The 25023-nt window shown below is 44.0% G+C and overlaps 1 protein-coding gene and 1 pseudogene across 2 annotated transcripts in view; both read right to left on the bottom strand.

Moving 5' to 3' along the window:
* Positions 1-6305: 6305 nt before the first annotated feature.
* On the bottom strand, positions 6306-6939 carry LOC140525050 (translationally-controlled tumor protein pseudogene; annotated as a pseudogene).
* Positions 6940-14221: 7282 nt separating this feature from the next.
* TBC1D2B (TBC1 domain family member 2B) overlaps positions 14222-25023 on the bottom strand; it is a 72745-nt gene continuing 61943 nt past the window's right edge. For both annotated transcript variants that reach the window (XM_072628588.1, XM_072628587.1), the window contains exons 11-13: positions 23477-23662; positions 21965-22086; positions 14222-17884 (exon numbers count right to left, since the gene is read on the bottom strand). In XM_072628588.1, coding sequence (XP_072484689.1) covers positions 17689-17884; positions 21965-22086; positions 23477-23662 — 504 coding nt within the window. In that variant the 3' untranslated portion in view covers positions 14222-17688. The remainder of the gene's footprint in view (positions 17885-21964; positions 22087-23476; positions 23663-25023) is intronic.

Consider the following 25023-nt stretch of genomic DNA (forward strand, 5'->3'; position numbering starts at 1 on the left):
CCCTCTCTCTCTCTTCTCTCTGTCTTTCTCTCTGTCTCTGTGTGGGTCTCTGTCTGTCTCCTCTCATTCTATGTGTCTCTCTGTGTCTTTGTCTCTGTGTCTGTCTCTGTCTTGGTGTGTGTGTGTGTGTGTGTGTGTGTGTGTGTGTCTGTCTGTCTGTCTGTCTCTGTGTCTGTCTGTCTGTGTGTGTGTCTCTCTCTCTTCCCCTCTCTCACTGGTCCTGCTTTATGGTAAAGCTTCAATGAGACCATGTGTGTTAAAGTGCCTATGAGGAGGCTGGCCAGGCCATGTCTTCTTGTTGTTATTCAGTAGCTGATCAGCTCAGCCCCAACATCAGGCAAACAGTGATTCACACAAAGCCAGATTCACACAGCTGACCCGGATTGGAGTTTCAATCTTGTCTGAATTCTCCTCTTCTCTGCCTCCTCCCATGGGGCCTGGGAAGTGTCTGGGGCACCATGTGAGTGAGTAACTGAGGGCCAGGCATGGGATAAACAGACCCTGGGCTTGGGAAATGTTCCATAGCAGAGGCCGGCAGGAATCATGCGGCATTGGTCCAGTTGCACTGGCAGGCATCCAGTAGCTCTGGGGAGGGATAATATATGTTTGTGAGAGAAAGAGAGACAGAGACAGAGATAGACATATATAGAGAGAGAGGTAGAGAAAGATAGAGATTGAGAGAGACACAGAGATATAGACAGATAGAGACAGAAGTAGAGAAACAGAGATAGAGACAGAGACAGAAGCAAAGACAGAAATAGAGACAGAGAGACAGAGGTAGAGAAAGAGAGAGAGAGACACACAGAGAGATAGAAAGAGAGAAGCAGAGGGAGAGAGACAGAGACAGAAAGAGAGAGAGACAAAGATAAATAGAGACAGAGACAAAGACAGAAATAGAGACAGAAGACAGAGAGCTATAGATATAGAGAGACAGAGACAGACAGACAGAAACAGACAGAGACAGAGAGATAGAGTAGATAGAGACAGAGAAAGAGATAGAGAGAGACAGAGATTTAGAGAGACAGACAGACAGAAAGAGATAGAGACAGAGAGAGAGAGCAATGCAAGAGCATAGGAGCCTATAGGAAAGCCAGGCAAAGGAAGCCAGATAAGAGTACCCAGACTAAAAGCAAGGACTAGTTAAGAACGAGTAGAAAGCCAGGCTGAGCAGACAGCTGCAGTTCAGTGAATATTCACTAAGTTTGGGTCCCAGTTCCTGTATTTACTATTTATGTGACCTTGGGAGATTCACTTCCCCTCCTCTTCTTCCAAAAAACCAAAACAAAGAAAACAAAATGGAGGGGTTGGATTAGAGCAGTGGCTCTTGGCCCCTTTTTTGTGGCACAGCCCTCTTTGGCCCAGCCTGAAGAAGCCTCTTCCCTGAATCACGTTGGAAATGCGTGAAATAAAAGCCATAGGCCTACCAAAAAAAACTGATGAGCTATCACCGTTAAAGACACAAGTTTATCACCACCACCCCCCCCCCCCCCAGATAAAGAATTCCTAGACTGGATGATTTCTATGGTCCCTTTCAGCTCTAAATCCTATAAAAGAATGCCTGAGTTTCTTCTCTAATTACAATTTCTTCTATCAATATGTAATTTACACACAATATAGTAATTCCTCTCCCCAAGGCTCCCTAGGGGGTGGGAGGTTTTGAGGGTCTAAATCCAAGGTCCCACCAAGCAGGAGAAGAGGTCAAATACAGGACCTGGGAAAGACTGAGTGTCCTGGGGGTCCTGGACCCCTCAGGCAGTCTGGGAAAGTATGGCTGTTCTCAGAATTACATTTTTAAATGTAGAGAATAAGATACTAGGATTATAGCAGTGACTACTTATATTGAAACACAATTATCAGGAGGCAGACCCAAGGTGGACAAGAAGCAGGAAGCAATGCAGCTAAGCTCCCATCCACAAAACTCTTCCAAACAGACATAGAATACACCAGAGCCAAATCTGACGTGTAAATGCAGAAAAAGTCACAGAGTCATTTGTCCTACCCAACTTGATGTAGGAAGACAGAATGGTCTTTGGACACTGGAAATAGGGTCAGATTAGGAGCACATGGCAGAGAGAACTCCTGCACCCAGGGAAAGACTTCATACCAGAACAAGAGAAGTCCCCAGACTCCATATGAGGCACCGCCAGAGCAGGGCATCGAGACAAAAACAGGCACCCACTGGCCACTACGTCACCTGCTACCCAGTTTCAAGTCATAATTCCAAGGCAGAGTGAGACTTGTGCAGGAGAGAGGCATTCACACTAGGGAGGTCTTGGAGGATGAATCAATAAAGGAGAAAGTTCATAAACAGGGAAAAATGTTGGGGCTCAGAACCCAGAAGCAGAGAGGAGTCTCAGTTTCAGCTTCTAATCCAGCCTGCAGAGGAATAACCAAGGGCAGAATCCGAGACGGAAGCAGAGCCTACAATTCTGCCACAGTGAACTGGAAGAGCTTCCCAGTGGGCTGAGAGGGACTGAGTCAAAAGCAGTTTACTGTTGTTTAGACCCAAACCCAGATCAGGAACCTGCGGAGTTCAGAGCAGGGACAGGCAGCAGACAGACTGTGGATCAGGCTGATTTGGGAGCACCGAAAGCTTGCAGATTCCCAGCATGAGATGTCTCTGAGATCCTGGACTAACACAGCACAGCCACAGGATCAGCTCCCTTCCCTCCAAGAGGACAGCAGAGTCCAATCCTAACATCTCCATCCTAATAAGAAGCGCAAAGTTAGGAAGTAGGCTAGAAGAATGAGCCAACAAACAAACAAAAGAAAGAAACTACTATGGTGTTGGGGGATCTCAAAACACCAACATGGAAGGCAAGAACAACTCCAAAACATCTCTAAGCAAAGCCTCAGAGAAAAACACAACTTGGGCAAAAATTCAACCAGAAGATATAAAACAAGAGTTTTTGTTGTTGTTGTTTAAGTTAAAAATGTTTTTATAAATGAAGTGAGAGTGCTTGAGGAGAAGATTGGAAAAGAAATGAGAGTTATGGAAGAAAGAATTGGAAGGGAAACCAACAGCTTGCCTCAAAGGGTACAAAACCTTGCCCAAGCAACAAACTCTCTGAAAATTAGAAAGGACCAAATAGAAATTGAAAAAGATAGGCTGATGCCAGGCTGGGGAGAGCCTTGAATGCCAATCCAAAGAGCTTGAACCTTGAACCTTTCTTGGCAGAAATAAATTGGGGTTTCAATTCCGGCTCCAAATCTGGCACCCTCTTATTGTATCCCGTTGCCTTCCAGGGTTGAGTAGAACAAATGAAATGATAGACGTGGAAGCATTTTAAAAAGTATAAAGAAAACTACATGTGCCCATGTAATACCCAAGGACTAAGTAGCAGACGTTGGCATGGCAGAGTGCAGTGGACAGAATACTTGGAAGCTGGAAAATCTGAGTCTGACTCTGAACTTTGAACTATTAGATGGAAAGAGTATGAGACTCAATCTACTTGGCTCCAGAGGGTGGAATTAGAAGCAACTGGTGGACATTGTAGAGCCATTGATTTAGACGTCATTCGCTCATTCACTTCTTCATTCATTTCTTTGTAACTTACTAGAATGGGAGCAGGCAGGTGGTACAGTGTATATAGAACACTGGCTGGTGCTGGAGTCAGGAGGACCTGAGTTCAAATTCAGCCTCAGACACTTACTAGCTATGTGACCTTTGACAAGTCACCTAACCCAGTTTGCCTCAGTCTCTTCATTTGTAAAATGAGCTGGAGAAGAAAATGCGAACCCTTCTATTACCTTTGCCAAGAAGACCAAAAATGGGATCATGGAGAGCTGGACATTACTGAAACGACTCCATGGTAGCAACACAATGGAAAGGCCCACTTTCCCCTCACTGAGGGTCTTCAGGTGGAGGCTAGATGACCTTTGATGGGGAGATCATAGAGGGTGAGGATTGTGCTAGAACCAGATTGAACGAGTTGGTGAGAGCTGACAGTTAAATTTTCAGTGTAATCATTTACAACTTGGAAGTCAGCCAATACTGCAAATAAGGACTTAATTTTTTGTTTTGTTGATCATCCAGACTTAAGAAAAGTGATGAAGAAAATGTATATTAAACATTACTTTTTTTTTTTTTTTTGGAGAGCCAGTTGTTAAATAATTTGTCAGCACAGCCCTGGTTAGAGGTTAGAACAGATGGCTTCTGGGGACCCTTCCAGTTCAGAGAGACTTGGCTTCCTCATCCGAAAACGGAAATGATAATATCTTGCACTGCCTTGAGGAGGCTGAGGAGCCAAGAGGCATTCAGAGTGTGAGGGAGGCGGGTTTTCCCTCTCTAGGTCCGAGGATCATTTGTCAGGTCTAGGTTTTCAGTGTTTTTTAATCCAGCCTTCGGGTGCCTTGCCTTCCTCTGTCACTGGGTTAGGAGCAAGACGTCTTCCCCATCTTTGGCAACTCCTTTGCATTTACTTCCATTCTCCTTATCAACCTGGGGCTGCTTAAGAGTTCTGTCTGTTCTGTTAAGTTGGGCTTTTAACGGTCTTCGGCAACAAAGGACGAACACATATACACAGATAATCCGGAGGAAGGAGAGAACTGGGCCCTGGCTCTGGAGCTCACAGGCTGGGGGGTTGGGGGGGGGGGGGGAGCTTGAGAAGAGAAGTTAGGGGCCCCTCAGGCTTTCTCTCAGAAAGCCCAGTCTTGGGGGGGTGGGGAGCGGCTAGGAAGGAGCTAACCTTTGGATGCCTGAAGGCAGAGAGACTGGAGCCCTGGAGCCAAGCAGGGCCTGGGGGAGGATTCCTCAGGAAACAGCCCTTGGGCCGCAGATGCTGCAGGGAGGCCGGGCTGAGCCTGGCTGTCCTGAAAGCCCTTTCCTTTCTTGGAAAAAAGTTGTCTCCAGGACAATGGGGCAGCTAGGTGGTGCAGTGGATAGAGCACCAGCACAGGAGTCAGGAGGACCTGAGTTGAAATCTCACCTCAGACACTTGACACTCACTAGCTGTGGAACCTTGGGCAAGTCACTTAACCCCACGCACCTCTCATCCTGGGTCATCTCCAGTCATCTTGATGAATATCTGGTCACTGGTTTCAGATGGCTGTGGAGGAGAAGTGAGGCTGGTAATCTGCACAGCCCTCCCTCACTCAAAACAAAGTCAAGTGCAAGTCATGTCATTATTTCTCTGACAGCATGGTCTTCTTCGGCAACGAAGGACACACACACACACACACACACACACACACACACACACACACACACACACTCCAGGACAGAGATAAGAACAGAGTTTGAAGGGATCGACGAGTCTCCACTGGGGCTGCCCCAGGACTAGAGGAGCAGCATGTCTCAGATGCTGTACCTACAGTCACTCTCTTCTGCTTTTCGAGGGGTGGAGAGCAACCCATGCCCTGGGACAATGCTGCAGTCACCCTACCCAAGTTGTAATTGTACCCCATGAAGTCTCTCTCTGTACCTTTCTCTCCTCTCTGACTCTCTCTCTTTCTCCCTCTCTCTCTCTTCCTTCGCTCCTCTCCTACTCTCCCCTTCTCCTCCTTCCCTCCTCCCCTCTCTTTTCTCTCTCTCCTATCTCTCCTCTCTCATTCTGTTCCTCTCCTTTCTCTCCCTTTCTCTTCCTCTCTCTTTCTATCTCTGTCTCCTCTCCCTCTCTGTCTCTTTCTTTTTCTCTCCCATTCCCTTCCTTACTCTCCCTCTCCCACTCCCTTTCCTTCCCTCCTCCTTCCCTCTCTTTTCTTCCTCTCCTATATCTCTCCTCTCTCTCTCCTTTTTCTTCCTCCGTCTCTCCCTGTCTTTGTATGTCTGTCTGTCTTTGTCTCTCTGTCTGCCTGTCTCTCTCTATTTTTCTCTGTGTCTCTGTTTCTCTCTGTCTCTCTCAGTCTCTCTGTCTCTGTCTCTCTCCAGTTTGGGTAACTTCTTCCAGAGTTAATTCTACTTCAACTTGTAGATGATGAAATGAAAATACAGGCAAACCCACTGCATGTTGTTGGCACATCTGTGGGCATCTCCTTATCAGACTCTAATTTAACCAGCAAACAGATTTCAGGTTCCAATTTCACAAGCAGTCAGCTGAGTAAAATGGTCTCTCTGAAGATAATCTTAGGCTGAAAAGTAACCTAACACCAGGCAATGATTTCAACAATGATCCTTGAGGTACATTCTAGCAAGTTACTGTAATTTGAACTTTTGAAAAACATGAGATCAAAAGAAATTCTCGTAAATGGGTTTAAACTGCTTTATTTTAGACAACTTACATGACATGTTTTTAAAAGCAATGCCTCCATTCCAAATAAATCAAGGTCAAAAAGAAATGAATAAACCTTAACATGAAATCAGTCCAAGTTTGTGCTGGTGTCGTATAAATGACAAAAAGCAGCAGCCTGTTACAATGACAGGTGACGCCAAGTAACCAGCTGAATTTGTTAGCATTTCTCCTTTTCTAAACCATCCTTGAGGAAAATCACAAGTGGAGTCTCACCATTCTCAAGAAAACCCAAATGGGCCACCATCTGGAGTCATGTTTTTGCCTGGAAAGAACTGATTGTTTAATAAAATTAACAAGGATGTGTTTAATTTGTTGGGCAGCCCCCATCATAAAAGATTTTACTGTCTGGCTTCTGTCTGAGGCTGGCTTTGATTGATTTCATGTAGTCTCTGATGTACTTTTTGTGGGATTCTTTTATGAGGTTGGTTTCTTGTAGATGGTGGTTCATCACTAGGGTCAGTTCCAGTGATTATAGTGACATCTGTTCCTTCACTCTCAGGATCTTCAGCAGAGGTATTCCTCAATAAGGGAATCATCCATGGTATCCTCTGTCCTACTGACTATCTTTGTTTCCATCAAGGAGGTTTGGAGACAAAGAGCTTGATTGTGGAACACTTAGTCTCTTCGTAATTTTATCTTATTATGTTAAATAAGCAAACTTGCAATAATTGTTAGCAATTATATAGTAATTTGCTATTTGCAAAGGGCTTTATATGTTGTTTCATTTGATCCCATGGAAATATGGCCTTAGAAAAGTCAATTGCTCATGAATGATAACAGTAGAGAAAGCAACAGATTTCCCAGAGTTGGAATGGGAGCTAGAACCATAGAGATTTTTCCATTTTAATAATTCTGAGCTACATCTTATAGCATGGTCCAAGATCACTGTTGGTCCTAGGGCTGACCTCCCCAACCCCACAACGAACCAGGACCAGTAGGAGGGGAAAGAATCTAAGAATTCCCTCATGGAGCACCCTCTAGTGGGCACTGGAAGTACTGAGCTTGTACTAAGATTCACCCATGAGGAACACAGAGGAGGCCTGGAATGAATAAAAACCATCATCGTAACAACCACAGCAAGCATTTGTAGAGCCTAGCACTGTGCTATGTGCTTATGCATGCTATCTCATGTAGGAGAGAGGTGCTGTTATTATCAGCATTTTGTAGATGAAAACACTGAGGCAAACACAGGTTAAATGACTTGCCCAGGGTACCATGGGTATATCTAAAGGGTGGGTTTGAACTCAGGGACTCCAGGCCAAGCATTCTATCCACTGGGCCATCTAGCGGCCCCTGAAACTACTTGGCTGATGGCTTGAGTCTAGTGCCACCTGGTGGACAAATTATGTGTTACATTCCCACACTGATTAAATAATAAAGAGACCTGTTTTTGTAGGCTTGTGGAAAGCAGGATACTAAATCACTGCCAAAGACAAAGTCCAAAGATTTAAAAAAAAAGTTTGTGTTCTCCTCCGTCTTTCATTTGGCTGGTTTATCCCACAGTGCACCTGGGAGGTTTCCTGGAAAGATCAAGTCATTCCATCAATCAGTTAGTCAATAAACAAGTATTGGGCACCTACTGTACACAAAGTTGTCTGCTTAGGGGAAATGGTAGAGAGTGTTTGGATAAGACCCATTCTCTGCCTTCAAGGTGCTCAGGCAGGGACAATTAGCAGTAGGCAACTGTGTGTGTGTGTGTGTGTGTGTGTTGTGGGGGGGTGGACTCTTAAAGTAAGACGACACAAACCAAGATTGCTGTAACACACAGAAATGGGGGGTAGAGGCATTAGAGGGAAACAAAATGCTGCCAAGGCTTCAGAGGGAAGCCTGGCATGGCCGGGGATTGGCGCCTCTCGGCATTGTCTCCTCCTGTAGAGAACAAGACACCTCTAGAAGCAAGAAGGACAGATTGGAGGAGGAAAGGGTGTGGTCAGCGAAAGTCCATATATAGCTGTAGCCAGCCAGCACTTATGGGGGGGGGGGGGGGCGCTGGTAAGAAGTCATGGGTGGGTAGAGGTGGGGGGAGTGGCAGGGGAGGTACAATGTGTGTGTTTGCGGGAGGCAGCCTGTGAGAGGGACGGGGGTGGGGGGGCGTGGCTGCACCTTGTGTCTTGGGGGATCCACAGGCAAGGTGAGAGGTGTGGGCCCATCAGTCATTCAACAATTAAGCATTCAGGTGGATTCCCTGGGCCTAGGTCTCATCCACTCCACACTTCTCGAGGCTCGAGGCTCAGACAGGTTAGGTAGTTAACTCTCTGTGTGACCCTAGACAGTTCATTTACCCTTCTCGACCTCCGTTCCCTACATCTACAGTGCAGTGTGCACTACCACTGTGGTGTTGTATTTGATAATGCTTTTGACTCTTCCCTTTCTGAAGGCTTTAATGATAACATTAATAACATTTATATACTGCTTACTATGTGTCAAGTATTATGCTAAGGGCACAACTTCGAGAGTTAGATGTTATGATTATCTCCGTTTTACAGTTGAGGAAACAGAGGCAAGCAGCAGTTCAGTGTCCTGCCCAGGGTCATATAGCTAGTAAGTTTCTGAGGTTGGATTTGAACCACCTAGCTGCCTAGTTTATAAATCATTTTCCTCCCAAAATTTCAGTGGGGGAGGGTAGTTACCGTTGAAGTTTATCTAATACCCTACAGTTTACAAAACCCTTTCCATAGAATTTGATTTGCTCTTCAGGAGGGTCCTATGCAGGGGTAGATGGTTGCCTTTGATTTGGGTTTCGAAACAAAACTGAGCCTGAGAATTCTCACCCTGATCCACCAATGCCTGATTACTAAAGTCCATTCTGGCTATGATTCCAGGAAGGGGTTAATGATTAGCCTGGACTCTCTCCTTTCCTTTATGACAAATGGCAGAAAAATAAATGTGGACTCATCCTCTTCATATGATTTTCCATTTGGAGATGGTATAGCCGCAGAAAACAGCTGTGATTTAGGGAGCTTGTTCAGACAAGAGAAAGACATTGCTGTGGCTTTCCTAACGCTTTTGTCTGGGTGGCAGCTGTAACCTCCCACACACACACACACACACCCCTTCCCCAGAAACATGTGGCCAACAAACTGGATCTTCCAACCTCCATTTGGAATGCCCTCATTCCTCCTCTTCATCTACTAATTCGTACCTGTCCTTAAGGGTTTCCTCTTCCAAAGAGCCCTTAGTCTACTTGGCTTGGCCACTCACCGATTGCTACAGCACTCAGGGTCTGGAATCCATGGTGCCCTGTTCTGCCCGTCTTCTTCCATCTTCCCCCCACAGTCAACCTCTGGCCTTCCTTAGGACCAGGTTGGCCAAAGAATGGAGAGATACAGGTGGGGAGACCATTCCAGATATGGTGTGTAATCAAGGTGGGGTTGCAGTGGCAGTGGAAAGGAGGAGTTAGAGGACAGAAAGTCCAGGCCTTGATAACTGGACTGGATGATCCCAAGTTTATTAACCCAGGAGACCCACAACAGAGGTAGCATTTTACCTCCAGGACACTCTTGTTACAGTCTGACTATCATAGAATAATGGCGCCTAGATCACACTTAAGGTTTGCAGAGAGCTTCATATACGCTGTCCAATTGGAAACCATTATATGACTTTTTAAAGTAGTTCCTATAGATATTATTACCCTCCTTTTACAGATGGGGAAATGATTTGCTTACTCATGGTTAAACAAATCCTCTAAGTATCAGGGGTGAGCTTTGAACACCAAGATCAGCCCTCCCTCTCAGTTATTTCACAATTCCTACACTCAAGCTAGAAATCATCTTTTCCTCATGCTGTACCCTCCCCCCATGTTCGTATTTCTCGTACTGTTTTATAGGGATCTCTTCTTTGCATGGACCTCAATTTACCTTGAACTACAAGTATTTATATACTTTTCTATTCCCAGTAGATCATGAGCTCCTTGAGGGCACAAACTTCATATTTCATATTTGTATGTCCAGCCTCTGGCAGAGTGTCCTGCTTAATAAATACCAGTCAATTGAATAGCAGGCCTTAGAGAAGCTTATTGACTCCCCTGGCTCTGCCCAGAGGGATGGGACTATGGAGGCCTTCTTCTCCTCTTACAAGGTATGGCCGCAGGAAGGTGGCATCGATCCTGTCCATGTTCCCTGTATCACTGGTAGTTCTCTCTTCCCAGTGGACTTCCCTGTAGGCTTCCTGACAACCAGGGAGTCTTGGAATCTCTAAGGTGGGAGGAAATTTAGAGGTCATCTAGTTTAACCTCAACATTTTACAGAGAAGGAAACTTAGGCTCAGAAAAAGTGATTCAGTCAAGGTCCCATCAGAACCCATGGATGCAGACTAGGTATGACAAATGAGGAGGGGATACCCATGGGTTTTAGAGCTCAGGTTACAACAATACTCCATCTCCCATCTCCAGGCTTTTGCTCAGACCCCATGCCTGAAAGGCATTTTCTTCACTTCTGCCTTAGCTTCCTTCAAGGCTTTGCTTAATGAACACCTCTCCTCAGGAAGCCTAACCTGATCCTTTTAGTCGCTAGTTTTCCATGCCCTAAAAATTACTTTATATTTGGTGTGCTTGTAAATGTTTAACAACCAACTCTCCAAGAAAAAAATATACTCTCAACACACTTTTAATCTTCTTTATTAGTATTCTCTTACTCAGTCCCTTTCTCATTACTAGACAATCAACAAAACAATCAATCGAGCCCTGACTTACAGTTTTTGTTGACTCATCACATGTAAATGCTCACACTGAAAGTTTAACAGCTGGCTCTGGGACACTCCTGGTTGGATAGCCCCAGTAGAATATAAACTCTTTGAGGGCTGGTGCCATCTTGTTTTTGTCTTTGTATCCCCAGCACCTTTATACTCTCCTTGGCACAGAGTAGATGTTTCATAAATGTTTGTGGACTTAACTGATACATTGCTTCCAGGGCCTGTCAAAAATAATTAACTTTTAATTATCCTTAAAATTCCTTAAGCTTAAGTTTAATTAATCCTAATAGAGGTAAATTGCCCGTAACCTTGGGAAAATATCTAATGGGTGTTCTTTTATTTCTCTCCAGTATGGTGTTTATTTTTAATTTATTTTTTAATGTATTTTATTAGGAACTCAATCATCAGCAAACACAAATGTTTCATTATATGCAGGAGAACAAAGAGGATTATATGTGAAGCCTATTAAGATGAATCCCCCCCCCACACACACACCCCCCTCAGGTCTAAGTTTTATTACATACTGTTGCTTCCCCACTGTGTCCTCATGGTCTGAAAAAGGCTTCAAGTATAGGCTCAGTAATGACCCATATTTATCATTCAAACACCAGCCTGGGCTAAGGGCAGAGAGGCTGACAATGCTAAACCTTTAACGGGGTGCTCATTCTGTGAACGCATAAGCTCATGAACTCTCTGCTAAGATGCCGAGAGGGTGCCCCCCCCCACCTCCATGACAGACTCACAGCTCTTGGGATCATTAAAGGACTCATTCAACTTTGCTGTCCACTAACTCCCATCCTTTATATATTGTTCATGTCTTAAAAGTGTTCTTTTCATGTAGCAAAGGGTGGTATGTATGTGTCCATGCGTGTGTAATGGGAGACAAGGATAGACATCTCTAGTGTCTTCTCCCCTCACCTTACTCCAACAGAGATGGGTTCCTGCCAGGAGGGTAAGCAGGAGGTCGAGGCCAAAGGTTGGCTGCTCTGCTCTTTGATGATGAGGGACTGGAATTCAGGGGAGAACTGAGGGCTGGATAAATACACTTCTTATGTTAGCTTGGAAGATCTTCTGCAACAGACAAGCTACAACTACCTTTATGGGCATCTTTTTACTTGTGTTTAATAAGCACCATGAAACCAGATGACCAAATACCCTATGAAATTCTATTGTCTTTGGATATACGATTGGTGTTGTTGCTCTATAGTCATTTCAGCTGTGTCCAGCTCTTCCTGACTCCATCTGGGGTTTTCTTGCCAAAATGCTGAAGTGTTTTGCCATGTCCTTCTCCAGCTCATTTTACAGACTGGATACACAAACTACTTCAGAGAAACTACATATGCCAATATATCTGTCACTTCTATTTTCTGGCTTCATTTACAATGAGAAAATCAATTTTCACATAGTTTAATTTCTGATTGTTATTAAAATGATATTGTCCCTAAAAAGAAATATAAGGAACCCCTCTGCCTCCTTTGAAGAAGTGGGGGGACTACAGGTGTGGAACATTGCATATGCTGTCAGATTTACATGATGTCTGTCAGAGGAGTGATGGTGAAGGGATACAGATGGAAACAAAGATGATATAAAAACATGTACCAACTACATACATATATATATTATATATAAACACATACCTATATGAGTATACAAATATACATACATAGACACATATTTTGTGTACACAAATATGGAGAGAGAATTCAGTTCCTCCAGTAGCATGTGAATTAATTAATTGCAGGATGGACAAAGATCCCACACTGAAATTACCAAGTTATGTCTTTAGGAGGTCCATATACTGTGTACGTAATATGACTTAGAAACGACTTACCAACCAAAATACTATGCAATTATCATCTGTCCTCTTACACCCCCCCCCCCCCCACTGCAGAAATAGAAGGCAGCAAAGGACAGAGGGCCATTTTTCCATTTTTCTTTGTTTCATGGGTCCCCAAACGCAAAGAATTCCTCATTGAATGATGAGCTTTTGGAGAGGCAATGGGTCTCTCCACATTTGGGAGAATTAAGATGATACTTAAAGTCTTTCAGGAGAAACTGTCATTGTCTACACTCTGTGGGCACAGCCTTCAAAACTTCAGGGCCCTACCTCCAGGCTGCAATAAGGCACTGAAGGAGAACTTTTGTGGAAGGCGTTTTAACAAGTCGTTGTTGGTTTTAAGTTCAATTCTGGGTGCACATTTTTTATAATGTAGAGACAACCATGATGGTGGAGGGCCTTAAGTTCACACCCTATGAAGTTCATTTGAAAGTACTAGAGAAGAGGTGGGGTGTGGGATGGGAGGGGGAGATGGTGAACATAACATTTGATTTCAGGTATTTTAGGAAATGTGATGAGGAAGAATGAGACTTGTTCTTAGCAGAGGGTAGAGCAGGAGCAACGAGGAGAAGGTACAAAAAGGTAAATTCAGGTATAGTTACATTCTCCTTCCTTCTCCATCTTGACCCCTTAGTAAACCAGTGTAACTCTCAACTGCCTCTCCTCTTGCCCACTTACCCTATTGTGATCTAGCCCTGGAGAAAACCAAGATACCTTGTTGGCTGGATTCAGCACAAGCTTATGCCATGTAATATCCACTGGGTTCTCACTGCTGTGATGTAACTCTTTAATGCCTCCCTCCCTGAGTCACTATCCCACTTTCCACAGAAGCTCTTCCAGACATTTTCATCCCTTCTCAACTCTCCCATGGCTCCATTTCAGACCTGGGAGGCCTGTTAGAACAGAGGTCAGAGTGGAAAGGGATATTAGGGGTTTCGGAAGTATTCCAATAAAATGTCCTCACACTAGAGAAAGAAGAAACTGACTCCTGGGATTTAGAATGTGTCTTAGGGGCCCATACCTCCAAGCCTGTTGACCTAAGAGGAAGAAATTGAGGTTGAAGAGTATGGGCAGATGGCTTGAATATTATAGGGATTTAATAAGTGATGACCTGGAATAGACTCCCAGGACATTCACACTCCCCCATCCCTGTCTCACCTTCTACTCCTTTTCATATGTTTTCCTTTATTAGAATTTAAGCTAGATGACAGTAGGGCCTGCCTTTGTGCTTGTATCTGTATCCCTAGCACTCTGCACAGTGCTTGGCACACAATAAGCACTTAATAAATGCTTTATCTGGCTGTTGTGTGCTCTGTTATACATAAAGTTGGACATGATCAGAGCAGGAAGGGATCCCCTTGATTTCCTGACTCCTAATCTTTCTATACACTCTAGCTTTTATTTTAATTATTTTTTATTATTTTGATTATTTTAATTATGTAAACAGGGAAAAAACTCAGAAATCTACACAAAATTAATGTATTTTATTTTTTTTCCTTTAATAATACAATAATACATAGCCCCTTCCTTTTCGGCAGGTCACATCAGACAGTTTTAGCCAGCTCCAGGGCTGGGGGAAGGGCAGTTCCAGCAACACAGGAGCATCACATGCCCATGTCAAAACAGCCCCCCTGAGGACTTCTCACCATTCCCCTGCTGTCCAGGGGCCCAGCTGAGCTCAACCTGCCAGATCCACCCTTGTACACATGACAAAAAATACTGTAATCTCCTCCAGCTCCCAGCCACAAAGAGGGGGAGGAGCAGTTTATGCAATATGAAAAACCATTAGTCAAAGAAAACAAAGCAGTAATACTTGTCTATAATACTTGATATTCCCGTGCACAGTATAGGTGAAACTAGAATTACTAGCAGCCCACCTCGGGAGGTGTGGCTCTTCCTCCCTCCCGTGTTACTCTAATATTCCAGCATGAGTAACCCAGAGGGGCAGCTGGGGCTATAAAGTTCATGCATAAAGTGAATGCTGACTGAGGATAGAGAACAGTAACTCAGTGGTTTGTGCTTACATAAATACACATAAGGGGAATCATGCATTTACCATATAAAATAAAATGTACATTACCTAGAAAAACCTCAATAAAATTGCCTATAAAAATATAAACTGTAGTGAAAATATACAAAAAGTACTTATTAACAGATATTCATTGCAGTAAAACATGGGAGTTTATCATTTTCATCTTGAACACTGGCATTTCCAAAGCACTGGCTCAGAACAGACCAGGATGACTGCCCTTCCTCCAGCTGAAATGGGAGATCCAGAAGCTAAGCTGCTCTGCACGACCTCCAGTCTTGGTCTCTAGAAACTCATCTGCCAGCCCGTTTCCCCTATGGGTTCTCACTACAGGAAGATAACAGTGGATCCCATTCTCTGGCAGGGTGAACAGCATGGACCTCTAGAGACTAAGATGAATGTGAGGAAGTTCAAGCTTCCTCCTGCCAGCTCTTTGGTAGAAGTGAATGATGGAGGAAGGGATAAGCCTACCCCTTTCTACCCCTCCCCCTAACTCTGCTGGAACATCAGTTATCTTGTTCCTCCACACTCTCTTCTGCTATGGTTCCAGAGCAGTGGGGAATAGGAGGTAGTGATGGGGATGGACCCCAGAATTGCCAGAGTAGGAGTTGGCCTTGCCTCCCATGTTTTTAAGAGAAATTCCAATACAGACAGCCTTGCAGAGATGTACTGATCCTGTGAATTCCTTCGAAGGAATAGTCCCTGTGCTGCAAAAGATCACCACAGTATCTACCAGGGAATCAAAAACCATCCCATTAAGAGAGGGCTGAGTTTACAAATTCAGCCCATATGTGGCAGTTCTCCTCTCTAGAAACTTTCTTGAACCACTTTCAAACAGCAAATGCAAGATCTGTTTTTAAAAACAGAATCTTTTGAGAAGTTAACCCCAATGGATCTGCCAGAGATGAGGAAATTCCCATCCTGGAGTTTCCCAAGTTAAGAATCATCACTTCATAGGGCAGAGGTCAACAACTGCTCAGTGTGCATCAGTAGTTGGGGAAGTCCCAGATTGGCTCATAACTGCAAGGCTCAATTTTCCACCAAGTTCTGAAGAAGTCCAGCTACATCCATCTTTCCCCATCCCAGCCAGGGATGAATTTTAGAATGAATTTCACATGAAATTTAGTATCTGAATAGAAAATAAGACTACTGTATCAAAGGTGTGGTTCACCATAGAGCCTGGACTCCTCAAAAGAAAAATACTCCAAATTCTAATATAAGAAAGATTAAACTGAGCCTCAATATATAGTACAACTAAAAAAATGGGTGGAAATATAAAATTTTTTAAAAAAATAAACTTGATTATAAAACAGAATTTCTAGAAATCACTGAACAAATTTGAGTTAGCGTCCACTATATATCATTATTTCTAGAAGTCTTCAGTCAAAACAGGGACTTTGGAAAAAATGTAATTTCAAATTCTCAGTTTTTAAAAAAATTTCTTGCGTCCATGAGTTAAGAGTGGAGCCACAGTACTCAGCCCAAAACAACTTCCTACAACTAAAGTCTGTCTAAACCCAAAATTGACACATATTTACTACTATAAACTAAAGGAAGTCTCCCAGAACAAAGAACTCCCACATTCTCATTTGATTAGAACAGATGGCGTCCACTTTATTATGAAGAAGGATCCGCGGGCACATTAACAGCTGAGAGGAAGCCCCTGTAAACAGATGGCCACAGGCTGACAAGTGACCAAATATGATCACTAACATTAAGGAAAATGTGGCTGTCTGAGAGAGACTTGACATCCTTCTCCAGCTCCTCACAAAGGAACCAAGGACCAATGGGGCCATTCACCCTGACAATGTGGAGAGCCAGGGCAGTGCTAGAAACCTTGGATGCTAAAACTGTGGCTCTTGAATTAGAGAATGAAAGGAAACTCATCTGGAGGCTAATTAGTTTGCTCTCTCAGGACAGAAACTTCTAAGCAAAACCGAAGGTCAGAGACATTCAGTCTTTCCAGTCACTGAGGAAACGTGGCTACATTTGACCCATCTAGTATCCTTGGTCAATGTCCAAGCTGTGCTTGTTTGCATGATGTGGTTCCATTTCCTCTTTGTGAAGTAAAATCTTACACTAATCAAAGAGTTTTGCCAAGGGATCTACCGTAAAGCCCCCTCCCCCAAATCACTCCAAGGCTCCACAGCATATAGATTTGCCACCAACCAATGCATCTTAACAAGCTGAAAGCTACTGAAGATGACAGCCGTATTACTCTCTGTACCTATTATCAATATGATTGGCAAATATTACTGATGAGAATTAGGGAGGGGTTATGTATGTGGAGAATTCCAAAGTCCTAAAGTTGCTTTTGAATTCCTATTTGGGAAGAGGCCCAGGACAAAGCAAGGAAAAATACAAAAACAGGATTTCACAGAGTATTTTCACTGTGGTTTTACATAAGTGTATAGAAAAGCATTTGGATGACAGCACTTCAGAAAGGGAGGGATGCCCTCTTTCGAGAGCACCTTCTACTGCTTGGCCTCCATGCAGCAGATGCCAAACAACCTCACTCAGGGAAGTCGAGCGTCCATCCCCCAGAAATGCTCCATGTGGAGACGGCTTCAGCTACATCATGACTATCTACTAGCTAAGGCATTGCAAGGGGCTGAGGAGCGAATGAGGGTTCTGGGCATGCAGATTCTGCCAGGTCTGTGGAGTCACTGGAAAAAAAGTTTTCTAACTTCACACACAACTGACACATGATTGCATCAAAACGGCTGTAAACAAGTGAGTGGAATTCTAACTCAGGCATTCAGAAAGGCCATCCCGTTTGGAAATGTGTCCAGCAGACTTCCAAACGCTGACGTTTACATTCTTTGTTTTAAAGAGCAGACTGGCCTGAGCTCAGCCTGCTCGCCTCGCTTTGGTCAGGACGCCCTGGGAGGGCGGGGCTGCACTCAGCTGTCTTCGTCATCATCACTGATGAGGTCGCGCTTGTCTGGGTCAGTGTCTCGCTCCCTCATGAAGTCCTCCCGCATGGCCTCCAGCTCTGTGAGCTCAAGGCGCACCTTCTCCAGGTGGTAGCTCCTCCGATTCCGGATCGGCCGCAGAGGGAAAGGATTCAGGTCACTAAAAGCAATACTGATCAGCTTCCTAGAAGACAAACACAGCAAGGACAAGAGGATGGCATCACTCAGCTGTCTTCAGTCAAGTTTTCAGTGTGTTGTCAGTCAGTCAATTAGCATTTGTTAAGCACCTACTATGTGCCAGGCACCATACTATGTGCAGGGGACACAAAGAACAGCCAAAGACAGACCCCACCCTCAAAGAGCTCTCGGTCCAATGCGGGGAAGAATATACAAACAGCTGCAGACGGGACAGACTGGGGCTGGAGAGAAGACTAAGAAAAGGGATCTCACACCCAAACACATCTGACAATGACTAGATCCTTCAGCAGTGTTCCTAGTGAAGGAACGTGGAGAGCACATGGAAGGCTCTGGGTGACCTTGGGCAGGTCAGTCCTCTCTGAGCATCCATTTCTTTCGTACTGAAGGCCTCTTTCCAGTTTAAATTCTATTACCTGTGATCCCAGGGCAGTTCTATGGAACATCTGAGACATACGTTTATAGGATTATTCATTACAAAAAACCATTTAAGGATAAAAAACTGAAGGTAACTATAAATAAAAATTCAGCAATTTTAAGAAAATATAGAACACCAAATGACTTGAGGAATCACTGTAGATTTCTGATACTCTCCACTTCATCCATCATATTCTCATGGAGGGCAAGAAGTGTTTTCATCCAAGGCTGGCATAAGACACAACAATCCGCATTATGGTGGCTGATGGGTCCATCCATCCCTCAGCATGGCTCACTCCTGGACCCTGTTCTTTTCTTTCTAACTCCTCACCCTTTGGTAGTCTCAATGACTCCCATGGATTCAACTGCCATGTGTGTGTACGTGCCTCCCAAATCCACACAGACAGCCCAAATCTTTCTGCATTTCTAGCCAAGGCATTAACCTTGAGGTTTTGCCAGCACTTCCAACTCAATATATCCAAAATGGAACTAATCGCCTTTCCCCTCCACTAAAAAGATTCCCCTCCATGTTTCCCTGTTTCTGTGGATGACAACACTATCTTTCCAGTCAGTGGTTGGAAAGCTGAGTCACACTGGATGCCCCTCTCTCCTTCACAGGCCTCCAACTGTGTCTAATCAGCTGCCAGGTCCTGCCCACTCCATGCCCACAAATTCTCTCCCATCTGTTCCTTGACTTCCCTGACTCTCATAACCTGCCTGGACTATTATAACCACTTCTGTACAAGACTCCTTGCCCAGTCTCTCCAATCCACCCAGTAATTGGCCAAAGGGACATTCTCTGATGCCACAACCTCCAGTGACCTCTACTGTCCCTAAGATAAAATACAACCCCACTGTTAGAAAGTGAAAGCCTAGCTTCAGCCAAGGTTTCTGGACTGCTTGTCCATTTCTCCCTTCACACCTGTGTTGCCAGCCCACTTGGATCCTGCTGCACCTGCCCTAGGGTACTTCCTCTCCCAACTCAGTCCTTGCCCAGGCTTTCTCCACTCCTCTTTCAGAATCCTCCACATCCCAGTGAGGCTTTTCTAGATCCCTAGAGTGACTTTGTATTTGTTTTGTGCCCATTGTGTACTTCTTTTTATATCTGCACATGTATAACAAATGTCCCTGGAGGCCGAATGTCTCTCTTAGCCTAGCACCAAGCACCTGGCACACCTAGAGATCAGTGTTTGTTGACTACTGAATGCCTTAGATTTCCACAATGTAGGAGATCAAAGGAAGTCTGAGAGGTGAGAAGCACAGAATCTTGAGCTGGAAGGGACATTAGCATTTAGTCCAAGGCTTCTTCAACTTTTTTCACTCAGGATCCCTTTATGCACTTTGGCAGTGCTCACAGGAATGGTTTGAGGGCATGGGCATGCTTTGTGTTCAGAACCAAGACTGCAGGGTAGCTGCCTAATGCAACAGGACAAGCAGGGCCAGGAACACCTTGGATTCATTACACGTTTGATTTTTAATTAATTTTTGGTTGTTGCACATTCCAAAACCTTTTGCTATTTTTTTTTTTTTACTATTTACTAAGTACTATTAAAAATTTTTTGTAACCCCCATATGGGGTCACAACCCACAGTTTAAGAAGTACTGAATTCTACTCCACAGAGGCCCACAGGCAAGAAGTCATTCACCCAAGGTCTCCAAGCTAGTTGGTATCAGAAGTGGAACTTCCACCTCCTCAGCCCTGGTTCACCCTTATATGTTCTCCACTAACTTTCTATTTTTTTTTAATGGATTAAGAATGTGAAGAAGCAAAGTCACTATGCTACCTTGGACAAGTTGCATTTTTTCTGACCCTGTTTCCTTACCTGTAAGATCAGGGTCTTCAAAATGTCTTCAAGCTCCAAAAATGCTACCATTCCATCCTAAATTACCCCAATATTTTTATTTCAAAAATACTGGAGAAGCAACTCCACGGAAATTCACAAGGTGGAGCTCTGCTGCCATGTTTAAAAAGCCAATTGAGAAAGAAGTCAAATCAAATCTCGGTTTGGCAGACACTGGGCTGAATGCCACTTTGATTAATGTTCCCCATCAGAAATGACAGGAATTTGGCATGCCTCTCAACTATGAATTTTGTCCTGAGAGCCAAAATAGCCTGAAAACAACTCATTTTATAGAAAAGAAAGAGCTGCTTTGGGCTTCAAACTTTGCCAAAACTTCTTAGAAACGGAGAAGTGACTATAACTTTCCTGGTTCTTCTCAGTCCTGTGAATCCTTATTTCAGAGATTGTTTTTCCAGATCCCCAATAACCACATTATTTGGGCACAAGCTACATGAATATAGGCTACATTTAACTGTTGAATAATCATATCCTCATTTTAGCCCTCCACTGCCCAGCGCTGTGCAGAGGTAACCCTTGACTCTCAAAGGTTGTGCCATCCACACATAAATCCAGCCCAGATCCACTGGTCTAGTAAAGAACTGTATATTCCATCTGGCCTCCCCAAGGGCCAAAATGGAATTATCACTACCAGGCTATCTATGGCTAACTAATATCTTTAGCTACATCAACTCAAAAATTGTTATGACATAGAGAAGCTGAAACCTCTGTTGGTGGAAGTCATGTCTTTTTGTAGAACTAAAGCAAAAGGATTAAATCACTAACATGAGTGAGTGACTGACACATACTGAAATGCCATTTCCTGTTGTATGCCATCTAGGGGCCCTCCATATAAGCTTTACACAACCTTTTTCCCTCTTCCCCCTCAGTGTTCTGGTGAAGCAATGCACGTTTGTGCCCCCCACCCAGCCCGGTAATCTGGGTCTCTTGACCCACAACTCCAGAGCCATTCCAGACATCTATACCCTTGACTGTATATGACTGAACTGCAGGAATAACTTAATTGCTATTTGTTTTACATGCATGTCTAGGTCTTGTTTCTCTGACATGACTATAAGGTCACAGAGGGCAAGAAAATCCTCTTCCTTCCTTCTCCAGGCCTCAATTTTCCCAAGCTTAAAAAGAGAGGGTGGACTAAACAGATGACCTCCGGGGTACTTTCAAAGACTCTCTAAGTACTCAGCTAAGTGTTATAGGTATTGTAAACAAATGAGGAAATTAAATTCATCAAACAAGTATTTATATGATTTTGCTTCTGAAATCTTATTATTGCCAGAGGACTAGAACTCAGTAAAGCACAATGCAGAAAATACTATTAAATTAGAGCAAAAGGTGATAACTTGCCATAGGCAGCAGCTGGTAATTACTCTGAGTTCTCTTGGTGCTTTTTGGCCAATGTGATTCAGAAGAGTGATGGAGCATTTATCCTCTCAGGATCATTGTGGGGATGGTTTAGGCTAGTCAGTGACACCCTCACACTGCCTCCCCTCTGTGGTCACAGGTAAAATCTGATGAAAATGAGCATTGTCAGAAGCCTGCCACTAGGGAGTCAGCCCCAGCTCCAGGAGGAGCTGTGAGATCAGCTTCAGGAGTATCTGGAGACTCCAGAGGTAGCTTTGAGCCTGGCTGCACTGCACCCCCCTCAACACACACACATGCACGCATGTACGCACGCACACACGCACACACACACACACACATACACACACTTTTCTTCATGACAGAGTCATTAGTCAAGATTCCTAACTTGGTCCTGAGATCTAGCCAGGCTGTCTCTAGAAACCCATACATACCTAGCATCAAGAACAGTGCGAGTGAAATGCCGCAGACACTTGAATATGGCCATTGGATCACATAACTTCAGGATTGCTTCTTCTTTGTACTTAAAAAGCGCCAGAGCAAAACGGAAAATGACCTGTGGATTCAATGACCAGGATTAGAGAATTCTGGAAGGGATTCCCACTGCCATGCCTGCTTAGACCTGGGAACCACCTCCTATTGCATACCACTGAAGTCATGGATTTGCCTCAGCTGAGGCAGCTAAGTACAGGTCATTTTTCCCAAGACCTAGTTGGTCAAAGGGGCTTTATCTGTAAAAAGGAGACAAAAACCCTTATGCTGCCTGACTCATGGAACTCTGTAAGCAGAGTGCTGGGTAAGACACCATCTTAATGTGAACTATGATCCTCATTACTAGTCAAGATTCTAAAATGTAGCCCCCAGACCCCATGAAGCCTGCCTGAGACAATTCCCTTGATTACCAACAGGCCAACACAGCTTCTCCATCTATATGCCACCATCACTAGGTGACTGACTACCATCACCTGTCATGCCTGTAAGACTGAACTGCAGTTCAAACTAACTGTAACTGACTCTAGAAATTAATGGGACCTGAACTCCTGGGTTTCAGATCATAGGGTTCTACTACTGCAAAACCTAGGGTGAGGCCTGCTAAGGTAGGGTGGCCACCTCTGAGGCATAGTTGGTGACCATCTTACTGATAAACCACAATATAAATTCTTCACTTCTGGGCACTTTGAAAAACATTTGTTGATTTATTTTGTCATGAAATCAAATTTCAGAACAGGGCCCTACTCCCCAAGGAAAATAAATTCCAGTGCCCTAGTAAACTTCTGGCCTTCTCTAGACCAAATAGCTTTGGGGGTCTACTGCACTATATACTTTCCTTTAATAACCCAGAAAAAAATCACTGACATCTTACACAATGCAACAGATCATTTATCTTGCACATAGGAGGCGCGCATAGCTGTGGTCTTCCAACATAAGCGGGGCTGCAGGTCTGTCTTGTTCTTCTTACAGTACCAGGCAGAATTAAGGATAATGGATGGCAGATGTAGACAACTGAAGGAAAACCTTTTTCACAATCATAGCTATCCAAAGGCAGACTGGGCTGCCTCAGGGGGCAGATGCTGGGTTTTAGGTTGTGGATAGGTAGCCATTTGCTTGGTTCATGGCAGGAAAGATTCATGACTTCATGGTTAGGATGCCTCTAAGGTTCCTTCCCCAACTCACAGGCTATAAGAAGAGAACATTTGCCAAACATTTCTGATTTCATCCAAAAGGGACTGAGGTCATACAGACTTGCCTTAAGTAAGCGTTCAGAAAACAGTCCCATGAGACAGCCTGCAATTAGTTCAAATCAGAACAGGCTTCAATAGCAACTAAGATCTCTCTGCTTCATTTCACTCTTACACTCATCATTCTGCTCTACTCAAAGACTTCTGAAACGAAGTGATGACCAGTATGGTCATGAAGTATCTTCTAATATAAGTTAGGCAACATACCTTTGGTCCTTCATAAAGGAAAGAATCCCAAATTTTAAAGAGGATGTCACTAACAACACTGTCCACAAATATCACCAGGAACCAGTTGAATGTGATGAGCGTATAGTCAACTTTGTACTGTTCAAAGTGGGAATGTAATCGAGGCAGCTTTTCACTCATGAGATCCTTGAAAACTCGCTGGTCAACCTCCAAAAGGAAAGAAAACAGTGGTCAACGGTGTCCATCCACATTAGTTTAGCAGAATCATCTGAACTCTTACCAAGGATTCACGGGATGCCCAGTGCCATCCTAAACAGAGAGTCAAAACTAGCCCAGGTTTACATAAAGCATGACACCAGGAACCATGCACACTCTCTTGAGCTCAAACTGATTCTCTGATCATGAGGAGAGAGGGCTGAAAAAGCCAGCACTGTCTTCTCTATATTGTATAGAGCACACAATCTTCGAGTTTGGTCCTAATATCTATACTCAAAAGGAGCTTATAAGAAAAAGAGGCATTGCCAGACAGCATATACATTCTCAAACCATTGCAAAAAAGGCTAGACACAATATATGTCAGAACTGAAAGTTACCTTAGGAAATCAAGTACAGGGAGCCTTCTATCCAAAGTCACATGGATAGTAAGGGGCAAAGTCAACACTAGAACCCAGGGCTCCTAGGTTGCTATCCCAGTAATGGCGTTTAATATTGAAGTGCAGCTCCTGGATGATGCTGATAAAAATGTTTAAGGGACCTAATAAACATGCTAACTTGCTAAATCAAACAAACCTACCTGTCAACCTGTGGTGGATATAGCTCTCAGAACCACGAAGAAAACAGCATTACTACTCTAGTTTGTTGTTATTTTTCAGTTGTGTTAGACTCTTGGTGACCCGATTTGGGGTTTTCTTGACAAAGATACCATAATGATTTGCCATTTCCAACTCCAGCTCATTTTACAGATGAGGAAACTGAGGCAAACAAGAGTTAAGTGACTTGCTTAGGGTAACTAGTAAGTTAGTAAGTTACTAGTAAGTAAGTAGGGTAGCTAGTAAGTGTTAAGTCAAATCTGAATTCATGAAGAGGAACCTTCCTGACTTTAGGCCTGATGCTCTATGCACAATGGTGCCACCCAGCTCCCCTGTACTACTCTATAAAGCACCTTAATTTCATTTGAGGCTGGGGCTGGTGACCTTTTGAGTACTGGATGTTAGTGCTATAGCTTGGTCTGTCCACTGGCTTAAGGAAGGAAGAAGGGAAAGGGCAAGGGATCAGGGTGGGGTGGGGGTAGAGTATGAGATGACACACAGAGGAAACAGAGAGAAAATAATAAATGATCTCTCATCATTCCAACTAGATTACCAGTGCCAGGGACAAAGCCTGTGTCTCTCTTGTACCCTTTTGGCATCGAACCCAATGCTGAGCTCAGAACAAGCACTTCCGTCAAAGCAGGCTAAATGGAGAACCTCAGAAATGTTATGAGCAGGGATAAAGGCGAGGACTAGTGCTTCAGTACTACTCAGAAATAACTGTCTGGGATCTCCTTGAGCCCAGCAGGAATGAAGTCT

The sequence above is a fragment of the Notamacropus eugenii genome, chromosome 1 (genome assembly GCF_028372415.1).
Source record: "Notamacropus eugenii isolate mMacEug1 chromosome 1, mMacEug1.pri_v2, whole genome shotgun sequence".
Taxonomy (NCBI): Eukaryota; Metazoa; Chordata; class Mammalia; order Diprotodontia; family Macropodidae; genus Notamacropus; species Notamacropus eugenii.